The 14414-nt window shown below is 38.4% G+C and overlaps 1 protein-coding gene across 2 annotated transcripts; it reads right to left on the bottom strand.

The window, feature by feature from the left end:
* Positions 1 to 11823: 11823 nt before the first annotated feature.
* On the bottom strand, positions 11824 to 14146 carry LOC145047907 (Single-stranded nucleic acid binding R3H protein). 2 transcript variants are annotated; one of them, XM_078996272.1, is made up of 4 exons: positions 13619 to 14146; positions 12535 to 13093; positions 12157 to 12454; positions 11824 to 12052 (listed from the first exon to the last, which is right to left on the bottom strand). In XM_078996272.1, the coding sequence occupies exons 1-4, from the start codon at positions 13737 to 13739 to the stop codon at positions 11999 to 12001; spliced, it is 1032 nt and encodes a 343-aa protein (XP_078852398.1). In that variant the 5' UTR covers positions 13740 to 14146; the 3' UTR covers positions 11824 to 11998. The 2 variants fall into 2 exon arrangements, with proteins under 2 accessions (XP_078852398.1, XP_078852397.1); XM_078996271.1 differs by having other exon boundaries at positions 11824 to 12055; positions 13619 to 14142.
* Between the last annotated feature and the right edge of the window lie 268 nt (positions 14147 to 14414).

Here is a 14414-nt window from a genome sequence, read left to right on the forward strand (position 1 = left end):
TGTGGGGTAGCCCATGGCATAATGGTGTAAGACCCTGGGGGAGCCCACGACATCCTTACAGGTTTTTGTATGCATGACTCATGTATTATATGTAGCTTTTATAGCTAGTAGGAAATGTGATACAGGTAGCTTTTATAGCAACATGATATGTGATATGTGGTTTGTGTGTATGGTATGCTCTGGGAAACTCACTAAGCTTCATGCTTACAGGTTTTGTTTATGGCTTTAGGTATCATCATTTTGGAAAGGAAGGGATCGGATTGATCGTAGTGCACACACCTATGATTTCCGCAATGAATGATTTTGGGATGAACTCTGATAAATGTTTTACTTAATGATGATTTGAGTTGTTTAGAATAAACGGTATCAATGTTTTAGCTATATTAAAAATGAAATTTTTACCCTTGATTTTTGGGTCGTTACAACGAGCAACGATCTCGCGAATATACACATCAGCCAACTTCTCGGCTGAAGAACTCTCCTGAATCGCCAAGAAGTGGGCATGCTTGGTCAATCGATCCACGATGACCCAAATCACATCAAAACCCTTTTTCGTCTTCGGTAACTTACTGATGAAGTCCATCAAAATCTGCTCCTATTTCCACATGGGAACCTCCAGAGGCTACAACTTGTCATGCGGTCTCTGATGCTCGGCCTTGACCATCCTGCAGGTCAAGCACCTCTCCACGTACCAAGAAATCTCCCTCTTCATACACAGCCACCAGTAGCTCAATCTCAGATCCTGATATATCTTGGTGGCCCCCATAAAGATAATGTCTCCAAATCTTGAGGGTAAAAACCACCGCCCCCAACTCAAGATCATGTGTGGGATATCTCGTTTCATGTGGCTTCAGCTTCCGTAAAGCATAAGCTATCACTCATCCTCTCTGCACGAGAACTGTCCCCAATCTAGTGATGGATGCATCACAAAAAACCACAAAACCTCAATTCCCTTCGGGAGGGTCAAAAACGGGGCCTCGCATAATCTCCGCTGAAGGGTCTTAAATGTTGATTGCTGCTCTGGGCCCCACCAGAAATCCACCCCGTTCCTCGCCAGACAAGTGAGGGGTACTGCAATCTTGGAGAAATCCTGAATAAATCTCTGGTAGTATCTTGCCAACCCCAAGAAACTCATGATATCTGAGGAAGATTTCGCAACCTCCCACTGCATCACAACCTCGATCTTGGCCGGATCGACGAATATCCCATCCTGGTTAATGAGGTGTCCAAGGAACTGAAACTCTCGCAACCAAAACTCACACTTCAAGAACTTATCATAAATCTGTTCTCGCCTCAAAGTCCCCAAAAGCTCGCAAGGATGCTCCTCATGCTGATATCTAGTCTTGGAATATATCGAGATATCATCAATAAACACGATAACCGAACGATCGAGCATCGGACTACATACCCGATTCATTAAATCCATGAAAACCGCAGGTACATTGGTGAGCCCAAATGGCATCACCAAGAACTCGTAGTGCACATAACGAGTCTGGAATGCAGTCTTCTCCACATCCTCTTCTCTCACCCTGACCTGATGGTACCCAGACCTCAGGTCTATCTTGGAAAACCAAGATGTGCCCTGCAACTGATCAACGAGGTTATTAATTTATGGAAGGGGACAACGGTTCTTGATTGTTAGCTTGTTCAACTCCCAATAATCAATACACATCCCGTGTGAAACGTCCTTCTTCTTGACAAATAAAATCGGCGCTCCCCATGGAAAACTACTCAATCTAATGAATTGCTTGCCTAGCAGCTCCTGCAACTGAGATGACAACTCTTGCATCTCAGGTGGTTCCAAACGGTATACCGCCTTGGCAATCGGGGCTGCACCTAGCATGAGATCAATCCTGAACTCGACCAGCCTCTCAGGAGGTACACTGGGTAACTCCTCCGGAAATACATTAGACAACTCCCTGACCACCGGGACCTCTGAAACTGAAACTTGATCCCCAACGCACGTATCCATCACGTAAGACAAATAACCCACACACCCATGCTGAATATATTGTCGAGCTCGTGTTGCAAAACAAAACCTTGTACCCATCCTGGTGCCCTCTCCATAGATAACCTGTTCTCCCCCACTTGGGGTGCAAACTACCATGCACTGACCCTCACAATTAATCATAGCACTAAAATGGCTTAGCCAACCCACGCCGTGTTCCACGAACAGTTCCACAGATGAGAAATTGTCCGCCAACACGCCGTGTTCGACAGATTTCCAACAGCTTAAGATATCCAGCTGCCTTTTCGATTCCAAGAGCACCAAGGCTCAGATCTAGGCTAGGAATGCGGTTAGGAAGGATAAAGTTTCCAACTTTATCCTTTGGGCCACAAGAATGTCCAAAAATCCAAACCGCATGCTTGACCATGCAAAGGCTCAACCATAAGGTCATAAATCCTTAAGATCCAAAGTCCCCTCCTTCCAGAAGTGATTCAACCACCCAAATCATTCCAAAGATTCGTGCTTTATAAGGCATGCATTTCCAATGCATGTCTTGAACCCATAATATGTCAAAAAGGGAAATCATGACCTACTTTCTATGCATGGCATCAAAACCTTGGTTGGAACCAAATCCAAGCCACTACAAGGTCTCCTTGACCTTGAGATTCATAAAGTTCTAAACTTTACGAGATCCCTCAGTGCATCAACCCATAACAAGGAGAAAAGAGGACATAACTCAAGATCTAGAGACTAATAATGGCAAAACAATCGAGACTTGAATGCTTACAATGGTCCAGGCGAGTGCTACACGGAAGTAGGATGCTTGCTAGTTGAAACCTTGCTTCCTTCTTACACTTTATTCCTTCAAGACACTAACTATCTTTACAAAAGAGAGAGGAAAAGATTAGGGTTTCTTCTTGAGCTTGAAAGGGCAGATGGAGGCTGAGGGTGGACAAACCCTATCCCCCATCATCCTTAATAAGGAACTAACCCACAGAATATTAGGGTGTCACACACAGCGGTCAACACGTCGTGCCCAGAGGGAAAACACTTTGTGTTGCTCAGCCAAAACACGCATATTTTATTGTCTACACACGTTGTGTTGGTGCCTCCAACACATCGTGTCTAGACCCCAAGATTGCAACCACCAAACCAATTATCACGACATGAAAGAGTTTAGAAGTACTTGAACATTGGGATGTTACAAATATGGTCTAGCATCATCAGGAAGGGTGGAAAGTGTTGTGAAACTGATTGAACTCCTTAGGAAGATCCAATCTGTAAGCAACCTTGCCAACCCTGACAATAACCCGGAATGGCCCAATATATCGGGGACCCAATTTTCCCCTCTTCCTGAAGCGAGACATACCTTTCCAAGGTGAAACCTTCGGTAACATCATATTACCGACCTAAAACTCCAACTCGGATCGGCGTCGATCGGCATAGCTCTTCTGCCGACTCTAAGCAGTCTGTAATCCCTGTCTGATCTGTTGAATCATCTCCGTAGTCTAAAGAACCACCTCAGCCCTATGTCCAACTTCACCCTAACAGACTGGGGTATGAAATCTCTGTCCATACACGAGCTCAAAAGGCAGAGCACAAATCCTGTAGTGAAAACTCTTGTTGTAGGAGAACTCTACAAGAGGTAGGTAGGAGTCCCAACTCCTACGAAAATCAATGACACATATCATCAAGATTCTGTATCGTCTGCTCACTCTGGCTGTCGGTCTGCGGATGATAAGTTGTGCTGAAGTGCAACCTCGTGCCCAGTTCCTCATGGAACTTCTGCCAAAAATGAGAGGTGAACTGAACATCATGGTCTGAAACAATAGAGATCGGGACCCCTTGGCGAGCAACGATCTCGCGAATATACACATCGTCCAACTTCTCAGCTGAAGAGACGATAACCGAAGTTGTAACGGTCGGTGATCGGAGAACATAAACGGACTTAGGGGAGGCAGTCAGAAGAAATGAGTGAATACGAGAGAATGAGATAGAGAAACGATTTGTTAAAGGAGAAGGAGGGTGGGTAATGTTTTTTTTTAATTTAAAAATGCAATAGATAATAGAAAATCAAAAGTGAAATTATAGAGATGTAAAACGATTTTTTTTGGAGTAAGAAGCCCTTTTGACATTCTTTCATCTGCAAATAATTCTTAATATGAAAACACAAAAACAATTATATGTTTAAGGGTGATTGTGGAAATTGATTAAAAAATCTCAATAGCCTTTTTCTTAAACGTAGGATGAAATAGTTTTTAGATTTGAATTTTTTTTTTTTTTTTATTTAAACTAAAAGTTAAACATTTGTACTACCAAATAAATATTTTTGTTAAATTTGAGATTTTTTAAGGTTTTAAAATTATGAAGCATGTAATCACATAAAATGTTTAAGATATAAAACCATTGGAAAGTATATTATTTTTTTGCAGATGGTGTTGAAGATATAAAATCATTGTAAAATATATTATCTTTTACTGGTAATATGTTGAACCTATATAAAATATCAATATTTTTTTTGACAAAAACTTTTGTAAACATTAAACACACCTTACTTTGCATTCACATGAGTCTTTACTAAGCATGTTAAACACCTAACATCTTGGTAAGTGTATTATTTTAAAGAAACTTAATATGATTTTACTAACATCCTATTTTTGAAGTTTTATATATATATATATATATATATATATATATATATATATATATATATATATATATATATATATATATATATATATATAGTAGTGTTTAAAACTGAATAAAAATTTTGGATATCTGGAAATCTTAGATGGTTGATTTTTATATCCGAATATGTATCGGAAATTTCGGATACGGATCCGGATAACAAAATAGATATTCAAATATTTTACCATATTGCTTTCCTCTTCTTTGTTGTTTTCTTCTAAACGAAAACTTGTTAATCATATTGGGTAGTACTTCCCTACTTCCAATTGTTTGTTTGTGGTTCTCCTTGCTTCTCAATTCTCATTCACAGATTTCAACATATTAATAAAGTGTAAAAAGTAAATGTCGCACTCATCAGAAGGATGAAAAGAAGACAAAACTATAAACATTAAATGTAAAATTAAAATTATGAAAGGTATAGTGGAGGCGTGAAAACTAAAACCAAAGTCGCAACCTACTTTATTTTTAAATAATTGCAATATATATATATATATATATATATATATATATATATATAGGTTCAGGTTCATTTGAGACCATTCTAATTTTGTGACACCGTGAGATCAAATCTAAAAATAATTTTAAAATGCAAAATAAATGGAAAAATCTAAAAAAAAAATTTTAATATTATTTTCGGAACTTCAATTAACTAAAAAAAATATAAAAAAAGATAAAAGAAAATAAAAAAAATTCCGTTTTTTTTTTTTTGAAAAATACGTGAAATATTCTAAATAGAATATTACACTGACATATTCTAAAAAATAATTTTAAAATGCAAAATAAATGGGAAAATCTAAAAATTCTTTTTTTAAATATTATTTTCGGAACTTGAATTAACTAAAAAAAATAAAAAAAAAATAAAAAAAATTCTTTTTTTTTTGAAAAATACGTGAAATATTCTAAATAGAATATTACACTATACATATTCTAAAAATAATTTTAAAATGAAAAATAAATGGAAAAATAAAAAAAAATTTAATATTATTTTCGAAACATGAATTAACTAAAAAAATAAAAAATAAATAAAAAAAATTAAAAAATACGTCTCACGGTCTCACAAAATATAGGTGGTCTCAAATGAACCTAACCCTATATATATATATTAGCATAATTTATATTTTTCGGATTTCGGATATCCGAAATATCCAAAAATTCATAAAACTACTATCCGAATCCAAATTTGAAAAATATTATATTTGAATTTTGGATATTCAAAGATTTGGAAATCCGAAATTTCGGATAATTTTGGATCAAATTAAGGATTTTTGGATACAAATTTTTCCTGGTGTGAATCCCTCATCAATTTTCATGTTGTTCCATAGACTTGCGCTTGAATATTTTAAAGGACAAAACTGCAAAAATGATCCATGTGGTGTGTATTTTTTTGGGGTTTTAGTTCAAACCACGACTTTTTTTTATTGATGGTCCTTTTGAACTAGTTTCCTTGTGTTTTTGGTCCCTCAGTAAACTAAAAAGACTATTATGCCCTTCTGATATATTTTTTATGCTTTTTCTATTTAATTTAAATGAAAAATAAAATAATTAATTAATTTGGGACTCACATCTCTCTCACACACACACACACACATTAAAGCACACAACTCATTTTTTTCTTCCGATCTCAACTTTAACGAAGATGACAAACTTGTTCAGGAATAACCGAGAGAAGCCCAAAAGCATATTCAAGATTAGAAGCCTCTACATCAGAAAGCTTAGCTAAGAAGCCATGAAATCGATTTTTGGTTTAATTTGAAATCGATTTTAGGTTTAATTGTAGGACTTGAAGGTATTACAAATTTGGGATATATATATATTTAATTCTTCTGTGAGTCGTAATCATCATCTAATCTTTTACATAAAATTAAAGAAAGGGGTGACCGAAGAGGTGAGGGTAAGGGAGATGTATTGGGTTTTGATGAACAAGATAAAGATATGAATGGAGTTTTGATGAACATGATACTATCAAATATGCATTTGTATTTCTCACTCCCCTTTCATGACTTGTTGCAGTAGCAGAGGGAAGAAAAATCAAACCTACTTCTAATTTTGGAAAACCCCAAAAATTCCCAAGAAGGATTAATGACGAAGTAAGAAGAATCTAAAAAGCTTTTCCCCTCAAATCTAAAAATCACGTCTCTCAAAACCACGTTCTTCCCACCTCGTTCACTAAACCCAATCTCCCAATTAAAACCCCTTGGTGAAGTCCGACGTTTAACCGATAAGGAGCTCCAATACAAGCAAGAAAAAGGGTTGTGTTTCAGATGCGACGAAAAATAGAGCACTGGCCATAGATGCAAATGTCGGGAACTCAGTGTTCTCCTTATACAAGAGGAAATCGAACCCAACTCGGAGCTCAGGGATGAATTAAATCTGGAGGAAGAACCGGAAGCCCCAGAAGTGGCTAGTTTATTAGGAATCTGTCTGAATTTAGTTTTGGGTAAAGCTAACCCTAAAACCCTCAAGTTAAGGGGTCAACTGGCTAATGCAGAAGTGGTAGTGATGATTGACCCGGGTGCCACCCATAACTTCCTATCCTTAGGTTTGGTCGAGAGATTGAAAATTCCGGTGACCCCGTCAGAAGGGTTCGGAGTGGAATTAGGTACCGGAATGTCTGTGAGAGGACAAGGGAAGTGTGAAAGTGTATCCTTGAGTATACAAGGCGTGGTCATCCAGGAAGAATTTCTACCCTTGAATTTAGGTAGTGATGATGTGATTCTGGGCATACAATGGCTAGAGAAATTGGGACCAGTCACCACCAATTGTAGGACACACATCATGAAGTTCAACATTGATGGGAAAACCATTACATTCAAGGGAGACCCATCTCTGGATTGTGCCCAGGTAACCCTCAAAACCATGATGCGTACTATTGGGTCAGAAGGTGGGGGATTCTTGTTGCAATTTTCTCATCTTGCAAGTGAAGTTGAGAATCAGCATGATATTCCTTGTCCCGAATTCTTAGCACCATTATTACAACGGTACCACCAGGTGTTCGAATGGAAGGGTGGCCTTCCCCCACCTCGGAATCAACAACATTCGATCACCCTCAAGGAGGGGACAGAACCCATCTCAGTTAGGCCGTATCGATACTCTCACATCCAAAAGTCAGAAATCGAGAGATTACTTAAGGATATGCTAAGTTATGGAGTTATACAACCCTCAAGGAGTCCGTTTTCGAGCCCGGTGTTGCTAGTTAAAAAAAAAAGGATGATTCTTGGAGGTTTTGCATTGATTACAAGAACTTAAACAAGGTGACAGTTAAAGACAAGTTTCACATTCCAGTAATAGATGAATTATTAGATTAACTACACGGGTAGAGAATTTATTCCAAGTTAGACTTGAAGTCGGGGTATCACCAAATACGCATGAAGGAAGATGACATACCGAAAACCGCCTTCCGTACGCACGAAGGTCATTACGAGTTTTTGGTCATGCCCTTTGGGCTTACAAACGCTCCCACGACCTTCCAGTCAGTGATGAATGAGATATTTAAACCGTATCTGCGAAGGTTCGTGTTAGTTTTTTTTTTATGACATCCTTGTGTATAGCCCCAATGAAACCAAGCATTTAGAGCATTTGGAGGTTGTCTTACAACTTCTTACGGACCACGAATTCTATGCTAACTCAAAAAAATGTGATTTTGGAAAGAAACAATTAGCATATCTGGGGCATATCATCTCACACCAAGGGGTATCGGTTGATGAAGATAAGGTACAAGTAATTAAAGCATGGCCCATACCAAGAAGCATCAAGGATCTCCGGGGGTATTTGGGACTCACCGGGTATTACAGAAAGTTTATCGCTGGGTAGGCGACAATTGCAGCCCCACTAACTGATCAGTTAAAAAAAGATTGCTTCTTTTGGAATGAACAAGCTACAAAGGCTTTTCATGCTCTCAAGACAGCCATGATGCAGGCTCCGATATTGGCGATGCCGGATTTTACGAAAAGCTTTGTGATAGAGTCGGACGCGTCGGGAGCAGGAATCGGGGCCGTCCTTACACAGGAAAATCATCATATAGCCTTCTACAGTCAAGTGCTAGGGACTAGAAATAGGCTCAAACCTATTTATGAGAAGGAATTGATGGCGATTGTACTAGCAGTTAAGAAGTGGAGACATTACTTAATGGGACAACACTTCATCATACGCACAGATCAGAAGAGTCTCGAGTACCTAATGGAGCAAAGAGAGGTGGGACCGGAGTATCAGAAATGGATGTATAAATTACTCGGTTATGACTTTGAAATTCATTACAAACCGGGAGCCTCAAACAAAGTAGTTGATGCTCTGTCACGGGAATTCACTTCCAGTACTGAATTGTGTATGATGTCCTCTTCGTGGAACCTGTCAGAGGAGAACATGTGGAAGGAAATTGAGGTTGATCCCTTCATCCAACAGGTGCGTAAAGACCTAATGGAATCTGGAAAGGTGCATGCGGGCTTCACGGTGACAGCCAACCGAGTCCTATACAAAGGAAGGCTGGTTATTCCTCACAACTCAACATTGATTCCTAAGCTCCTTAAGGAGTATCACGATTCGGTGGTGGGTGGCCACTCGGGAGAATTACGCACTTACCAGAGGTTAGCCATGGAATGGTATTGGGTGGGAATGAAAAAAAGAGTTCAAAACTATGTCCGAGCATGCAGTACTTGTCAGACACAGAAGGCTCTAACCACTCACCCTGCTGGACTGTTGGAACCCCTTCTTATTCTTGCTCAAGTATGAGAAGAAATAGCAATGGACTTTGTGGAAGGATTACCATGTTCTCATGGGTTCGATGTGGTGTTGGTGATCGTGGACCGATTGACTAAATACACACATTTCTTAGCCCTAAAATATCCCTTCACCGCAATAAGGGTGGCAGAGGTATTTGTCAAGGAAGTTGTGCGCCTTCATGGTTTTCCGGTGACTATAGTCTCAGATCGTGACAAGGTCTTCATGAGCAAATTTTGGAACGAGTTATTCCGTCTCCAAGGTACTATTCTATGTCGGAGCACAGCCTACCACCCCCAATCTGATGGCCAATCTGAAATCACCAACAAATCCTTGGAATTATACCTTCGTTGTTTCATCAGGGGAAAACCTAAATCATGGTACCAATGGCTACATTGGGCAGAGTTTTGGCACAACATAGCCTTCCATACAGCAATCAAATGCACCCCGTTTAAGGCATTGTATGGCAGGGACCCTCCGAGAGTAAACAGAATTCAAGTGGGGGAAACAGGGGTATCCGCCTTGGAAGATCAACTGTTGGAAAGAGACGCAATTTTGGATGAACTGAAGGGCCATCTTCTAGATGCTCAGCAAAAGATGAAGTGGCGGGCTGACAAGAAGATGAGTGAAGTTAACTATGCAGTGGGAGATTGGGTGTATCTGAAATTGCAACCCTATCGCCAGAAATCTGTGGGACCCCGACCCTTCCAAAAACTGGCAGCAAGGTTTTATGGTCCCTTCCAAATCACTCAACAAATTGGGAGGGTGGCGTATAAGTTAGAATTGCCAGAAACTGCTAAAATCCATCCCATCTTTCATGTTTCTCAGCTCAAAAAGGCCATTGGGGAACAAACAGTTGAGCCATTACTACCACATCAACTCAGGGAAGATCTGGAACTGAAGTTAGAACCAGAAACAGTCATGGGGGTAAGAAGTTCACAAGAAAATGAAGGGATACGCAATGAAGTGCTGATCAAGTGGAAGGATACACCGGAATACGATTCAACATGGGAAGACTTTGAAAATATCCAAGTGAACTTTCCCAATTTTGACCTTGAGGACAAGGTCAATCTTTGGGGAGGGGATAATGTAATGTACCCACCTGTAGTGTTCACCTACAAAAGGAGCAAGAATAAGACGAAACAGACAGATAGTAGGATGGCGAAGGACCTGGGCACAAATGGGACCACTTAGGGGGGTTCAGGGGCAATTTGGGGATTTGTGCCTGATTATTCTGTATTTATTGAGTGTCATTGTGTGTGTGTGGGGGGGGGGGGGGGGGGGGCAGCTGTATTCTGTGAGAACATTCTATTGGAGAGTGATAGCTTCTCGAATTGTTATCTTTATCTTGTCATTTGAGTATTCCATTCTAGTAATCATTTGAATCTTCTTGTTATTCTTGTTATTTCATATTTGTAGTAGAAGGAGTTCTTGGAATTGCAGGCATAACAGAACACTTCAAACAACTCATCATCTTCTCTATCAATCTGAACTTAATTAACCTTTTTCACCTTCAATAACATAAAGAACACTACCCTCGAAAATCACTGCTACCTGATGTAATATTTATACCTAAACAACCTCTTGAATGTATAAATACTAATTCTAGAAGAATAAGAGTTATGGAGTTGATTTGGGGATTTATGAAGAATACGAAGAAGATGAAATTCTTCAGGAGAGAGAGAGAGAGAGAGAGAGAGAGAGAGAGAGAGAGAGAGAGAGAGAGAGAGAGAGAGAGAGAGAGAGAGCTCCTTGTTATTTTTTTTTAATTATTAAAATAAATAAATTAGTATTAGATTTAAAAGAAATGAAAGAAAAATGGAAAATAAATACCCTAAAGGTATTACAATCATTTCACTATTCATAGGAAACTATAAACGCAATGAAACTAACTCAAAAAGACCACGAATCCAAATATCATGGTTTGAACTAGAGTTTACTCGCTTGCCGCTTCACAAGAGAAGTGGGTTGGAAGTATATTTATGTTTGCTTTGCTAGGGACGTGATCTATAAAATTTGTGTAAGATAGGAACAATACATACCAATATACGAAAGTATTGTAGCTAAAATCCAAAATCCAAACATAAAAAATGGGCAGGGGCCTTTTTTTGTAAATTGCAGGATAAATTTTGTATCTTAATTTTATTTTTATATGGGGACCAAACCTATCAACATAAGAAACCATCGTGTCAAAAGTCTAAAAGACAAAACTACTGTACAAAAAGTCAAAATGCAAAAGCTTATTGCCACAAAAGTGTAAAAACCAAAACTACTGCAGAAAAAATCAAAGTAGGCAAAAATACACTATTCACATATGAAAACGTATAGACCCAACACAATGTTATTGTAACATTTGATCATATGATAACAAAATTTTGGCACATTATCAAACACAATAAAAATCAACCGACATTCACAAAACTTCACTACAAACAATAACAAAATTTTGGCACAGTAGCTGTGAAGCTGAAAGATTAGACAGGAGTAATGTAATGTAATGTATTAATATTTAATAGGTGCATAAAACAAAAAGAACATAAAGGTTGTATTCCACAAACAAAAGTTCCATCATTAACAACATTAAAATTCCTAACACAAACAAAATCGATTTTTCATCCAATTCAACCTTTTACCTCCAATACAACAAACCTAACGGTTTTGTGAGTAATCAAAACTCAAGGGCTGCTGCTGACAAAATGGTGCCTGCTGTTATCATTAAATTCCAATAACCAAATCAACCACTATATATCATATTATCAAAATAAAATACATCTTAAAATAAAATACGTATAAAATGTAAAAGTTACCTGAAAAACCGCATGTCTAAACTGATCATATGTGTGTGCATACATCATTGAATGAGAAGGCCATTGCATGTAGACAGCAGCATCCCTTGAAATGTGTTGATTCATTCCAACAACAGCGTATTGATTATTCATGGCTGAATTCCTATATCCAATAGGTAGTTGTTGAGGGTTTGGTGTGGGCCCCACGTGAGGTATTATGGGGTCATACTGGACACCTGGCGGAGGCGGTTGGAACTTTGGGAGACTCAAAGGCGGAAACAAGTTGAACCCTTGCCCCATAGGAAGGTTCCTTACGTACCTGACGTTTTTAATGTTAAAAAATAAAAAATAAAAATTATAATGACTTAATCCATTAAGTTATAGTACGTACATACATACCTGTCATAACTCCTGTCATAATCTGGATCAGTTAAGTCCTTCTCTCTGTCCCTAAGAATGGCTACACGAGAAGTATTTCCATTTCCATCAATGGTGAAGCTTCTAGGACCTTCGTAATCATCTCCATCTGTAGTACCTTCTGATTGAGGGCTGCCCGGAGTACTAAAAATCCGGGCACGTGCCCGATCATACTCCTCTTTCCTTTCTTCGACGCTACGTACCAAATTACACTTCTTTCCCTGATCGTTTGACCCATCAAAAGACGATTTTGGCCTTGGCTTTAGAACAATTTTCACATCTTTCTTTTCGTTTTCAGACTGTTTGATTGGGATATCGGATAGACAGGGTGAAGGGTGTTTGGATTCGGGTAGTTTCTTGACCAAAATCCGGGTCCCTTGACCATCTGTGAAGTTATCAAGAACCATGGTTTGAAGCCCATAGTGTTGGGCCACACGATGGGCTGCAAGGCGAAGATAGGATGAGGGGAAATGTTGGAATTCGAATTGATGTTGTTCATTGTTCTGGATGAACTTCTGAATGTCAAGTTCCATTCGAAGAACTGAAATGAAAAAAAGAAATTTAGTTTGAAGATTAGAAGAATGTGTAAGATGGAGTTTTGAAGGATATATCATTTCCTAAAAAGTGTTGGGGAACTTCATTCCTATTAATTTGTGAAGAAATTTAACGCGATTGATGGATTTTACTTCACTAAAATACAAAATTTTCCGAACAAAATATTGATTTAAGAAAAAAAATCCGATGAAAAAAGATCTGGTACAGAATGCAATGGTTATATATAGTATTAAGAACAGATGTGGTATGTGACTTTATTAACAACAGTAATTGATGTAATCATCCGTATTATGCAGGATGCCTATGTACGATAGGAAGCATCAAAACCAGATCTACAGCTCCGCTAACCCTAATCATCATATAGATAGAAGAATCAAACTTTGACGCCATGAGAAACCACAAACAAACACAAATCTAACACGCCCGATTATAAAAGAAACGAATAGATCGAGAAATCAGAATCTAAATTTAGGGCAAAATTGAGAAAAATAAATTTGAAAAAATAACTAACTGGAGAGACGATGACGAGGGTTCTGGAGAGCCTCAACCAAGAAAGGATCCACCGCCATAGTCGCGTAAGAAGGCTCCGTCGTCGTTGTGGTTACTGACGATACTGAATTTTGGTGTTCCATCGTATCTTTTTTTTTCTATATTTTTCTCCTCAAAAAAAAGTTAACCAATTAATCGAATCTCTAACCTAATATCTCATATGTAAGTATTGGTATCTGATAATTGTTCTCCAAAACCCAGATTGGAGAAACAAAGAATCTTCTTCTCTCTCCTATATCCCGAAAGGGAGAAGGTTTAAGAAGAAGAAACTTGTAGGCTTGTGCAGGGAGCGTCGTTTCGATTGATTGCTCCTCTTATCTTGAGGCGACAGGTCCTAAGAGAGAGAGAGAAATACTCGGGGTAAGATATTCTTTTGCCATTTTTGAGAATAGGGTTACAGATTCAATTTTCAATGTGAAATCTTTCGTCAACGCAGTAGCCCAATCGGAGTTATGGTGGGCTTTGTGGTTGGTGACAACTCACACACATGCCTTTGCTTTGGGGTTGATAAGAATCTTGTTGCCATTCATGGCTCTTCCCATGTTTTATACAAAACAATCGGATAACAAAACTATTTGGGTGCCCATGTTTTTTGATTTTCTAATGTAAAACTTGTTGTTCACATATAACTTGAGTAGGATTTCTTTTTAAAGACAAAAACGACTTATTATGCAAAACGATGTATGTGTGTATCTATGTTTTTCGATCTTTTGAATGTAAAACGAAGTTTTCGTATAAAGCGAGAAGAGTTTCCTCTT

The sequence above is a fragment of the Lactuca saligna genome, chromosome 5 (genome assembly GCF_052625555.1).
Source record: "Lactuca saligna cultivar CGN05327 chromosome 5, ASM5262555v1, whole genome shotgun sequence".
NCBI lineage: Eukaryota > Viridiplantae > Streptophyta > Magnoliopsida > Asterales > Asteraceae > Lactuca > Lactuca saligna.

Excerpts from the sequence above, each read along its gene's own strand:
- LOC145047907 (XM_078996271.1), bottom strand. The coding sequence starts at position 13,739 with ATGGAACACCAAAATTCAGTATCGTCAGTAACCACAACGACGACGGAG. Across the intron at positions 12,455-12,534 it reads TATGACAGGAGTTATGACAG|GTACGTAAGGAACCTTCCTA; the intron begins GTATGTATGTAC and ends TAAAAACGTCAG. Across the intron at positions 12,056-12,156 it reads TTAGACATGCGGTTTTTCAG|CAGGCACCATTTTGTCAGCA; the intron begins GTAACTTTTACA and ends TAATGATAACAG.